Source organism: Camarhynchus parvulus, chromosome 7 (assembly GCF_901933205.1).
Source record: "Camarhynchus parvulus chromosome 7, STF_HiC, whole genome shotgun sequence".
In the NCBI taxonomy this organism is placed as follows: domain Eukaryota; kingdom Metazoa; phylum Chordata; class Aves; order Passeriformes; family Thraupidae; genus Camarhynchus; species Camarhynchus parvulus.
In genome coordinates, this window is record NC_044577.1 from 32,828,782 (window position 1) to 32,840,949 (window position 12,168).

The 12,168-nt window shown below is 38.1% G+C and overlaps 1 protein-coding gene across 5 annotated transcripts in view; it reads right to left on the bottom strand.

Moving 5' to 3' along the window:
• Positions 1-12,168, bottom strand: part of LRP1B (LDL receptor related protein 1B) — a 634,192-nt gene that overhangs the window by 24,849 nt on the left and 597,175 nt on the right. For all 5 annotated transcript variants that reach the window (XM_030951951.1, XM_030951950.1, XM_030951947.1 and 2 more), the window contains 2 exons: positions 10,644-10,808; positions 1,702-1,863 (listed from right to left, as the gene is read on the bottom strand). In XM_030951951.1, coding sequence (XP_030807811.1) covers positions 1,702-1,863; positions 10,644-10,808 — 327 coding nt within the window. The remainder of the gene's footprint in view (positions 1-1,701; positions 1,864-10,643; positions 10,809-12,168) is intronic.

The following is a 12,168-nucleotide window of genomic DNA, read 5'->3' on the forward strand; positions in this document are numbered from 1 at the left end:
CTGTATTGTGGCAGTTTCCCAGACAATCCAAATCTGATAATAAGCACTGTTTAAAAAGTACCCCTAAATTCCTCAATTTACATTTAAATTAATTCTCTTAAAAAAAAAGGATGTTTGCAGAAGCATTCAACTAGAAACAATTTGTTTGGTTTTGGGTAAGCCTCAAGTAAATATTTTTCCTTAATCTGTGTGTCTGTCTGTGCATGATTTATGTGCTATACTATTTTCAAATACCCAATTGTGTTTGCAGATACTTATTTGTGGATTCATGCAGTTTGTTTAATACCAAGGGGGAGAGAATCACAATTACTGCTGGTTTTCCATTCAAAGGTTTCAATTTATTTCATAGTCTCCCAACTGGAAATATTTTCAGTTTACTTCAGTACAAATCCTATTTAAGATACACACTATCCCTTTCCTTGTCTGACAGACCTTTCTCTAAAACTAAATGCTTGTTTATATTGTAGATAATTCTAAACCAGTGCTTTAGAACAGCTAATTTCCCATCCATTTTTTTCTTAAATCAAGCCTTCTTCAGGAAATTCACTGAAGGTATATAAGAGATGATGGCTTTCACATTTAATGTTCTCTGACAAGCACTGTGACAGTCTAACAAGGCTATGACAGTCCTTGCCTTTAGAAAGTTACACTCAAAGAAAAGCAGGAGCAGAAAAAAGGAGATGATTAAAAAACATTATCCAAATCTCAGTAAAATAATTTGTTCTAACTTAAGGAGGTTGCTTGTGAATCATAATTTTTGAAAAGACATGGGGAAGACAAACTGTTGTTTTTAAATGAGTGACCAAATGAAGAAATTTAAGATTACGCTAAAATGTCTTGAGTTACTGAAAAGAGATAATAAAAGAAAACAAAAGCATGGCAAGGAAATAAATATAAATGAAGTGAGAGCAAAATGCTTACTAGTTGATAATCTACTTTTCTTGCTCCGCTGTTAAAGAAGTGAAAAATTAGAGGACATTGTAGAGAGTGAGTAGAGCCTTTCTAAGGGCAAGGAAACCTTCAGGAAACTATCTCAATGAGAAGAGACTGATGGGTCAGTGGAATGAAAAAACAGGGAGAAAATCAGATACAAAAGACAGAACTTAAGTCCTGAGAACTAAACAAGAGTAACATTCAGAAATCCTTTACAGTTCCAACACCAGGGTGGGGCAGAAACCATACTCAGGGTAATCTCTGAGCAAGCTGAAGGAAATACAGCATTGTGAAACTCAAAGCTATCCGCAAAGTGCTGCTTGCTGGGGTTAGAAATTGAAAACAAAGGAGCAGTTTAAAACATTTTTTTGTCTGCAAAGATTAGGGGCACCAGAAGGTTCTTTAACCAACTGTGTCAATTCATTACCAGCATAACAAAACACATGACAAGTTGTAGTAGAAGATTTTAACACAATTATCTCATGGCTACTGACAAAGTCATCTGTCTTGTACCGCTCCACTCTATGGCTTATTCACAAAAAATAACAATAAATCATTCCTAAAAAAGCTCTTTCTTCAGCCGTGTAGAAAGGCAGAAATCTGCTCAAAGATCACCTGAATACAGCAGATGACATTGCCTCAGCAGCACGAATAATCTGGGGCTAAATTTAACACCGTAAAAAAAAACCACCCACGCGGGGTTTAAACTTCCACCGCGTGGAGATTTTCCTGCAAACCCAGATGGAATAATTTGTGGGGATTACTTACAGTACTGGCACCTGTCTCCTGTGTACTCGGGCAGGCAGGCACAGAAGGGCTGGTTGCCAGCAGTGACACTGCAGGTGCCCCCGTTCTGGCAGAAGCGCTCGCACACGCTCTGGTTGCAGCGCGGCCCCGTAAAACCCAGAGCGCAGCTGCACGTCGGCCGGCCTGTCCAGAACAGAGAAAGCTGTTTTATGATAAAAATAAATACAAATTGAAACGACAATCAGCACTTTCTCAACACAGGTTTATGGTAAGAGTAGGAGGTTTCAATGTTCCAGCCCAACTGTGTTTCTCTGGACGCTGAGAAAATGTGCCTTTGCAAATATTGATTGAATGCAGAACTTTTGAAAAACTAAATAATGTCTGGGAGTTATGGGCACTCAAAAACTGAATCTGTGCATTTTCACGCTTGTGCATGCGCAGTCATTGACTCTTTTATGAAACAAAGTCATTATTTAAAATATACAATTGTCACCGTGATATTTTCTGAAAAATCCCTTCACTGGGATTTTTCTCCTGAGAAGATGAGAAGCCCCAGAAAAGAAATGTAAACAATAATTATCTGATTGCTTGGAATGTGGTTTGGAGGTTGCTTACCAACAGGTGCATCTTTGATTGGTTTCATGTGAATTGTTTTTAATTAATGGCCAAGCCCAGTCCAGCTGTGTCAGGACTCTGGTTAGTCAGGGGTTTTTATTATTCATTCTTGTCTAGCCTTCTGATGTATCGTTTCTCTTTCTTTAGTATAGTTTTAGTATACAATTTCTTTTAATATAATACAATATCATAAAATAAAAAATCAGCCTTCTGAGAACTTGGAGTCAGATTCTCATCTCTCACCTCATCCTGGGGACACTCATAACACCACAACATACAATCATTTCAAAGGTAGTCCTAAGCAGGAATTTAAGATATGACTGAAATCTTCACGTCATCCTGCCATGCTGGGTTCCTCCAGTTGCAGAGGATAACTGTGTGATCACAATTGGTGTCTCTTCAGAGTACACTACATTATTCTTAAATCTACAAACCTTAAGATATAATCACATGAAAAACAAATATTTACTAATGCACTCATAGCTACACTTTACAGAATGATTTTTAATAAACCACAAGTATCTGTGCCTGCTTTGTGTTGTTAGTCTCCAGATAATGGAGACTGTTACATAAAAATTGCTGTCTGGCATCAGACCAAAGATGCCTGTAACATCAATATTCAATGTCTGAAAAGCAGTTAACACTTGGGGATGAACATTTGCACACAATGAACTCCTAGTCTACAGCTTCTTTTCACAGGATTTTAAAATAGTCTTTAAAACCCAACGCATTTTCCTCCTATGATTCTTCTCTATGGTAGTTTTCCCATTTTTTTTTCCTTATCTAAATCTCATGTCTAAAGGATTTATAGCTTTGTTACAATTCCACTGTTTTATTAAACCCTTCCACTTTCCTGTCTTATTTTCTTAAGGCTTATCTTCTTTAAAATAAACTTCTAGATCCCATTAATGCTTTTCCATGTCCTGACTTTGCTTTTTTATCTCATTTATAATCTCCAGGTAAATGACTTAATGTGTCCAACCAGCCATCTCCCTTCTCACTCCCTAATAAACTGTTCTCATTCTTGATTACCTCTTTCAAGACATTGTTTTTCTCCCACCCTCCTCTTTGCTTTCATTCAGCTTTAAGGATTTTCCTAAATTTATGGAGAACAAAGTTTAACAGTTTTATTTTTCCTGGATTCCCAGGAAGGAAAGAGGTGAAGATTAAGCAGGACCTGAGGACCCTTCTGAAATAAAAGGGCAGACAGGACGGGTTGGAATAAGATGAGCATTAAGGTTCCTTCCAACCCCAAACATTTCATGATTTGGTGTTTATTAAGTTAACTATATAAGGTACTGCATGTGTGATACAGAATCACTGGACTGGAATTACTGGCATAAACAGGAAAAATAACCTCTCAGATTTTACCATTGACAACCCAGTGCATTCACTTTCCCACTTGCCTCCTGATGCTCACCACAGCTGCATCTGAAACTCTGAGATGTGAAACCCTCCTCACCTTGCTCATCTTTCTTCTACACTTAGGTTGCTGTGTTATTGAGTAATTAAGATTAAACTGAGTATTCCACAAACCCCACAATTTGATTTTTCTTCTGGTCTGCCTTTCTTTTAATCCTGTGCAATCATTTAATATCAAATTCTTTGGAGAATTTTTCAATGCAAGTGAAGCACCCAAATACTGTCTCCTCTCTCTGACTCGTGCAGAATGATTTATTCAATCTTTTTCCTTCACTTCTTGCCCTTCTAACACGACACACTTCATGTAATTCTTTTCTGCATTTTCTATTTTAAGCTATGCTAATTTAAAGTGTTTTGCAAATCATCCTAAGGGCCATGAGATCAGTTAGTCTCTTTCTCTAATGAGTACAGCAGGAACAAAACCATTGACCTAAAAATAGCTCCAACTCCTTTAATATGCATCAGCCTGGTTATTCATATCTGTCCCCTGTGATCTAAACATTAAATCAAAGATGTTGAACTCAGATGTTAGCACACATTCCACTTGTTTTTCCCCATGTATACAGATGTATTTAAACTTCTGCCCCCAAGACAGGGGGTTTCACATCATCCTTCATCTGAAGCAGTGTTTCAGTAAAAAAAAAAAAGATAAAATAGTGGTAGAACATTAGAACATAGATCTGGAGGTCTGAAATCAGTTTTCATTATAAATACTCCTCTATCTATTAAAAGGATGAGACAATGATATTTTTCTAGTTTATAGAAAAGATTATTCTGTTCTTTACTAAAGTAGACTTATAAATATGCCAAACTGCTGACAGCTAAATGAAAATTTAATACAGTATAGCCTAAACCCCATTTTTGTCACTCAATTTAACATGACTTTCAGTAATGTTAACAGTCTATTGCCTATTTATACACAGACTGTTGACACCAGACATAATACTAATAATGACATTTTCATTTGCCTTATTCTCATAAATTATTTCTGATACAAAAAAAAAAAAATTGGTTCCAAGAACAGTTTAACAAAACTGCAGCATTAAACAAGGCCAGACAATGCCACAAGGTTTTGTATTATGGAAGAAGAACATAGATTTATGTTTGCAAAGGAAACAGTCATGTAACCATAACCAAATATTCATATTGAAAGGGGTTTATAGAATCTTAAACTGCATCAAATACAGAACAGAATTTAGTAGAATAAAGGAGAATATATTCTGGTGACTCTTAAGAGATAAGTTAATTTCAGCAGTAGGATATGAAAAAATAGATGAAATTTTTGACATAGAAATGAAGCGTAGTTTCGCCCCTTCTTAAAAAAATAAATCATTCAAAAAGAAAAAAAAAAATTAACCAGGGATTTAAAATTTTCAGTGTTCTGTTAGGTTTGGATAGAGAGGCTAGAGTTACTCCTGGTTTGTCAATTTAATTTGCTCCATAATAACTATAATATATAATAACTTTATAATAACTATATATAATAGTTAATAACTTTTTAGTTCTTAAATAGTTTAATAACTTTTTCTATATAATAACTTTCCAAATAAACTTCAAAAATTGCTCAGAAATATCTTGGTTAAGATACTTTCTCTGTAATATGTGGGTGACTTGGGAATTCATTCATATATCTTATGCTTATATTTATATATATTTTCCAAGGATTAGAATTCTAAGGAGATCAATTTTCATTCAAGATATTGCCTAAGCAACAGAGAAATACTCTGCATTTTCAATAACCATATAAAGTTTGAAAAAATTTAAAAAATAATTAAAACCTAGGTCAGTATCATACTTTTGGAAGCTTTCTGCAAGTTTTGAAAACTGAGACCATCCAGATAAATGTCTTCACCAAAACCTACATTATTTATTTCTTCCAGTCACTGGTACATTCACTACCAGAAATGTGTGTTTTGAAGTCCCTATGTGTGAATATGCACAATTAATTTCAATATTTAACTTGCTGTCACTAGTTAAGAAAAGGAGGTGGCTCTACATGAGCTTTCTGCAAGCAGTATCTCGTCCTTTGGAGTTGTTATCAGCAGTCTGTGGGAACCACAATAATTCATTTCTGTGTGGCTGATGAACCATAATTAGCTCTACTGAAACAATCGGAGTGGAGAGAAGCTGCATCATTGAAGATAATTAGTAGGTGAGCTGATTGGGATCTATCCCAACAGCTACAGAGTCTCTCTGTGTTATTGGAAAGGAGAAAATAACAATTTCTAACTATCTCTGAGGAGTCTCAGGGACTGCTCTTTCCAGTGCTGGTGCTGGTGCTGGTGCTGGTGGTTCTGCTGGGATCAGCTCCAGGGAAACACCACCCTCACACTGCCCACGGTCCCTGTCCTGCTGGCAGCACCATGGGAAACTCCCGGGACTGATGTGGCATCAGCAAAACAGTTTCTTCACTGGCAGTGTTTCCAGGAGGCACCAAATCACCTTGTTTTGCTCATAAAATAGAGTACAGAATAATACCTGCTTCATACACAGTGATTCTTTCAGACTATTTAATGCATTTTCATTTAAAGGAAAAGCTTTTTTTTTTCACTTGTTTTGATACAAACATCACAATTTTGTATGATTAGACATACCTTAGACAATCAGCAAACAATTCCTGCAATATTTTTACTTTAAACTACATGGAGAAACACAGTGTGCTTTTATGGCAACAGTGACTTTTTTTTGCCCAAATTCCCATTAATTTGGCTTACTGGAAAGTGTTCATTATTACACCTAAACTTTTAATTACATGTCTCAGATGTGTACTTTTAATTAACTGATGACATTTTCTTTGTTCAATTATTGTAGTTCAATACAACTGTCGTAAACTTATAAATTTTAATTAAAGCTGCTCCAATCTCTGGCTATATAACATTCACATAGGAATTTGCCAAAAGGCTTAGCAGTAAGTAAGCCAACAGTGAATAATCCCTGAATTGCCAGTGGGATTTGTTTAACAAATTAACATTTGTGGGCAGATAATGAGGTTCTACAACTTAACACATCCAGCAAAGATTTAGCACAATCATGTTTTAAAAAAATTAGTAATACTCTGCAATTTACTTAATTAGTTATCACATTACTATTCTATATTAGTTGGGGGAAGAGAAGAGGATTTACACATTCACTAGAACACACACATTCACCAGAAGAGTATTTTGTGTGCTGCACCATCTTATTTAGATCAGAATATGAAGCAAGGTTCATTCCCAGGAAATCTCCTCATTTTTTGAGCCAGAAATGATCAGTAAGGAAATTCTCTGACTCCTGGCGAAGCTTCCAGCTGTGGGGACCCTTTGGAAGCATCATCTCACGAGGCTAAAATTGCTGGCAGCCCCTAAGCTCTCCAGAGGCCATGTGTACAAAATGACACTTGTGAGATTGACTGCACCAAAGCTGTTAGAATGACGTGTCAGAACTGACAAGGGCAATTCAAGCCTCCAAGAAAGAGAGGGTCAAGCAAGCTGAAATGATCACAGGTCATTTGTACTTTGAAATGATCACAGGTTATTTGTATTTTGCAGATGGGTTTAGATTGGCACTGGTACACATATGGCTCCTGCAACTTCCAGAGGAAAAATTGTCATCATTTTGAACAAAAATACACTTTAAGAAAAGGCAAGGTTGGGAAAACATGCAGAACTTGATTGCATGAGTTTAGCAGGTCAGTTTGATGAGTCAGATGTATAATGGATCAGAAGGATGACTGCTGCTTGTTGAGGAGGTGTTTGTGAGCACAGACAGCAACAGCACAGCAGATCAAAGTCAAGTGATACTGAGCTGACTTAATTTCAAAATAGTAATCTCATACTTCACAGAGATTGAAAGAGTTTACAAAAATCAGTTTGCAATATACCTGTTGGAACACAGGGATTTAAAGGCTGTGTCACCTGGTTTAACGGGGGACCTGGCAGAGCTGGGTTAAGGGCTGGGCTCAACCTCAGAGGTCTTTTCCAGTCTTAAAGATGCTGTGATTCTATTGCTGTCAGACAGACCAACCTGGTAGGACAAACTACAAATCTAGACAAAATATAATGCTGAAGTTCTAAAACCATTAATGAGATACAGCAATTCCTGGTAATAAAGGAAGTTTTCATTTCTATGTGTAGAAAAGCGCAAGACTAAAGTAACGACAGACTAACAACTCTCACTTGAGCTTGGCTCAGCAGCTCAGCTCTGCCTGGAGGGCTGAGACAAGGAGAAGGCTGGTCTGGATTTCACACCCTCAATCCCACTGCAGAGGGCTTGTCCATGCTCTGGGGCTAAAAGTGCCCTGCCCAGTTCAAGGGCTGTGTATCCGACTGGAAAGACGAAATGGTTGCTGCAAAACCACGTGAGGAATTAAGCTTTCTTGGTTTAATTACATTTTTCAATGCTCTTGGGGGGGGGGGGTCCAGTGTAACTTCTCTCTGTAAAACATGTAGCAGCCTTAGTACATCATGGGCTAGATTAAACTGTGATAAGGGGCATCTCACTGGCATGCTAGTTTGTTTCAGTACCACACGATTTATGGACTGATAGAGATAAGAAATACAGCCTGATAAGAAATAGAGATTTCCTCCTAATAGAATATTTACCAGGTCCAGGGGCTATGCATGCAAGGAAGATGAGATGCACATCAACCTGAACATTTTATCTGGAATATTGGATGGAGTCACTGTGATTTAGAAAGATACAAGGTCTTTTTTCCACACTTCCAGCACATGAAAGTTATGGTGTGGGCTCCAAGGCACAGCCACCCTCATGAATTGGAAATGGCAGATAGGACATCTGGTTAACTTGAAATATGGCTGTTAAAAATTTGATGAAACTAGAGGGAGCCAGCACAGCAGAAGAATACTCCTATCAGTGGGTGTGCACAGGTACAGCCATCAGAACCAGCTCTGTGCTGGGCTCAGCTCTTAAAGGCACACTTTGGTCATGTGTGCTGCAATAAACTTCAGCTGCTGTTAAAGGTTCAGATCCCCCCAAATCAGGCAGCTGAACAATGAAATGTGGATGGTGGTGATACCCATGCTGGCTCTCCTGATGCACTTTAGTGCAGACACATCATTCCATTTGGGACCAAGCATCAGGCTGATTCCTGATGATCAGCCTGATTCCTGCCCTCCCCAGGCTGATTCCTGCCCTCCCCAGGCTGATTTCTGCCCTGCCCAGGCTGATTCCCTCATCTCCAGGCCCATGTTAAGAATTCAACAAAGTGTATTGTAGACCCTGCTCATATCTTGCCTCAACCCACTGGTGGCAAAACCTACTGCACTAATTGTTTTAGCAAGGCTGAGAGACTTCAGAGGCTGGATTTAGCAAATGAAAATTAAAAATATCCATGCAATAGCATAGCTGTGTGAGCACAGCAAGTGTGAGCTGCCTGGGAGAGGGAAAACAAACTGCTGGAGGTGAGTGAGCCCTGTGGCTACTGCCAAAAAAAAAGGATTAAATAAAACCCTGGGGTCTCTGCAGGACTCACAACAGAGCTGAGTTCCAGGAGCCAAGTTATTAATTTTATTAAGCCTTTTAACCCCACAAAAGAATCAATTAGATGCCAGACATGTAAAAATGTGGGAATAAACATCCTCTCTTCAGATGATGAGGAAGCTCTGCACACCATTTGAACCATCACTTCCACTCACTTGCACGTCCTCACTTAGCATTTATTGATCCCACCACATTGATAAAAATCGCTGCTTATCACTTGTGCCAGTAGTTCCATCAGCTGTTAGGAGCAGTTTAAAGTCCAATTCATCAACTTCCAGTACAAGTAGTTCTCATTTTCTGATATTTAGTCATTATTATGAACAACATTATTAACCCTCAACGAGTCAGAACTGAAAGAATAAATGACTAGACTTGCATTCACTTGGAATTTTGCTACCACGCCTCAGTCAATGGGAGGAGGCTCCAGAGAAGCCAGCAAGTGGGGCTCAATTAGCAAATTACATAGGCTTACATAGGTTAATTAGTAAGGAATGCAATGGAAATCTTTACAATCTAAGCCCTCTCTGCCACAGAGACTCAGATACAGAATTCTGCATTACAGGGAGGAATCTCTGATGAGCAGTCACAAACTTCTCCAGGTCAGGTGCCTGGGCTTTTGTTCAGAGGGTGGTGGCCACTTCATCACACAGGAAAAAATGGTTCACAGCATCTTAAGCAGATGAAAGCTTCTGAGAAGGAGGCAGCAAACTCTTCTCCAGCTCTTGTATTTTGAATCAAATATTTAAATATTCCCTGAAGCAGAAAATAGAGTTCTACTTCTCCTTTCTCACAGAATTGCTACATTTTAGAGGACTTATTTTGACACTTTTCCTCTCTAGCCCAAACACTATAAAAAATACAAAAGCCTATGTGTTAGGGACAAAGACCAATTATCAAATTCCTGCTTTTTAACAGGATAAACCCCCTGAACTCAGAAGATGTAATTTCAAATTCCTTCAGGAAAAATGAAGGATCTGAGTTTTCATCAAAAAAGTCTTCCTGAGAAAGGTGAGTAAAATTCCTATTTAGTGAACCCAGTAAGACAAAGGTAAAACACTGAGGTCAGGTATTTAAGCAAATATGTTTGTGTATGTACATATAAATTTAGGGGGTGAACTGACATAAATTTAAAGAAAAAATCCGGACTTGTTGTAGATGTAGTTTGACTGGACATTTTGCTACACCACAACACGTGTCATTACATTGAATATTTACTTTTATTCTGCCTTTCCTTGTCTACAGTTTAATTATGCTGAAACACCCAGATAAGTAAATGTAAATCCCTATTGATTACAAAGAATATGTGTGGAATATGCTGCAATTTTTTTTTTTTTTGCATATTGTTTAAGCACAGACAAAGCAAATAAAGAGAAAAAGGAAAAAAAATTAAAAGGAACAAATTCAAGTATTTCATGCAGGTCAAGACAGAGCTGTTCAGAAATCCTCACCAAGGAGAGAGGCCCCACAGGTTCCTCCATTCTGGCAGTAGTTGTAGCAGTGGTTGGTTTCACACCTTTCACCAGAGTAGCTTGGCCAGCAGTGGCACCGGGCGTCCCCCTTCTCATTTATGATGCACTTCCCTCCGTTCTCACAGGTTAATTTACAGCTGTCATCTGCAGCAAGAACACACACACAGAGCTTCAACATCCCCAGCTCCATGGAATGGCAAAACAGAGCCTTGCCTCAAACACAGCCATGGATCTCTGTTAGTGAGGGGCAAAATATCACTTTTCAGAATTGAGAAAGTGATCTATTCCTTCTGTTTGCACAGTGACAGAAAAACCCCCAAAATTTGGAGACCATAAACCCTGGAGTTCTCTCATGGCACAGGGAGGTTGGCCTCCCTAGGATCTAAGTGAGTAATGATGGTATGAATTCTTGTTTGAAACTACAATTCCAAGTCTGAGAATTGCAAAATTCAATGTTGGTTTCATCTGGGAGACCTCGGAAAACTTCTCGGTCATTTTCTGGTAACCTCAGTCCTTTTTATTAGCCTTTTTTGGATTTCTCTTCCACACTCTCTGCTAACCAACAGCCTTCTTAACTAAGCCCTGACCAAAATATTTAAAAGGAAATTATTTAGCCTTTAAATCCTCTTCCAAAATTGGCATTTGCACACAAACTTGTTGCTCCTAATTCATACTTTCTGTTAATTTATTTTTTTCTGCTCAGACTGTAAAATCCCTGAGAAGGGAAGCTGCCTGCAGCTCTGCAATCACATTTCTTATGTGATGAGGTAAAAGGGGAGGGACACAAACTCTGATCAGGCCAGATTCACTCTTCATGTAAAGATCTTTTATAATTAGAGTTCTGCCTCTCTTAGAAACACTTTGAACAGTAAACCTCTATTAATTTCAATGAACAAGGTACAAAATCACTCAATGATAACAGCAGCAAATTAATTATAGATGAGCATACATACAACACTCAAACATACAAACAACTGTAACCTAAAGAAGCAGAAAAGCACCTTTCCAGCCCAAATCATGCTTTTACCAATTAGACTTCATTTGTCACACAGCAAAACAATCTTGTGAAGCCAGACTGCTTCTTAACTAATCCAGGAATTTAGCCAACATGGCTTTAAACAAGAGAGATGCCACAAATACCAAGAACTTTTCAATAATACATCCACTGCAGGAGTGTTGCTGAATTCATCTGCTTTAGTCAAACAAGTAATGAAAAAAGTCCAGATTCCTGTTTGTCCCCTTCTGGTTGAGGTCCAACACTGACTGGCACGGCACAGGCACAGCACCTCCTTTGAGTTTCAAAGAAACATATTGTGCAGCAAGCGCAGAGTTTAGCAATGTTGACACAAAACCTGGGATGGAACCTATTTAAACAAAACTTCTGGAAACTGTCATCTTTCAGATAATTGTACCTTTCTAAAATTAAGCTGCAACTAGGCAGCAAATCTTAAATTTCCCCTGATGGACTGACTGGTGCCTCATTATTTCATGAGTGGTACAATAA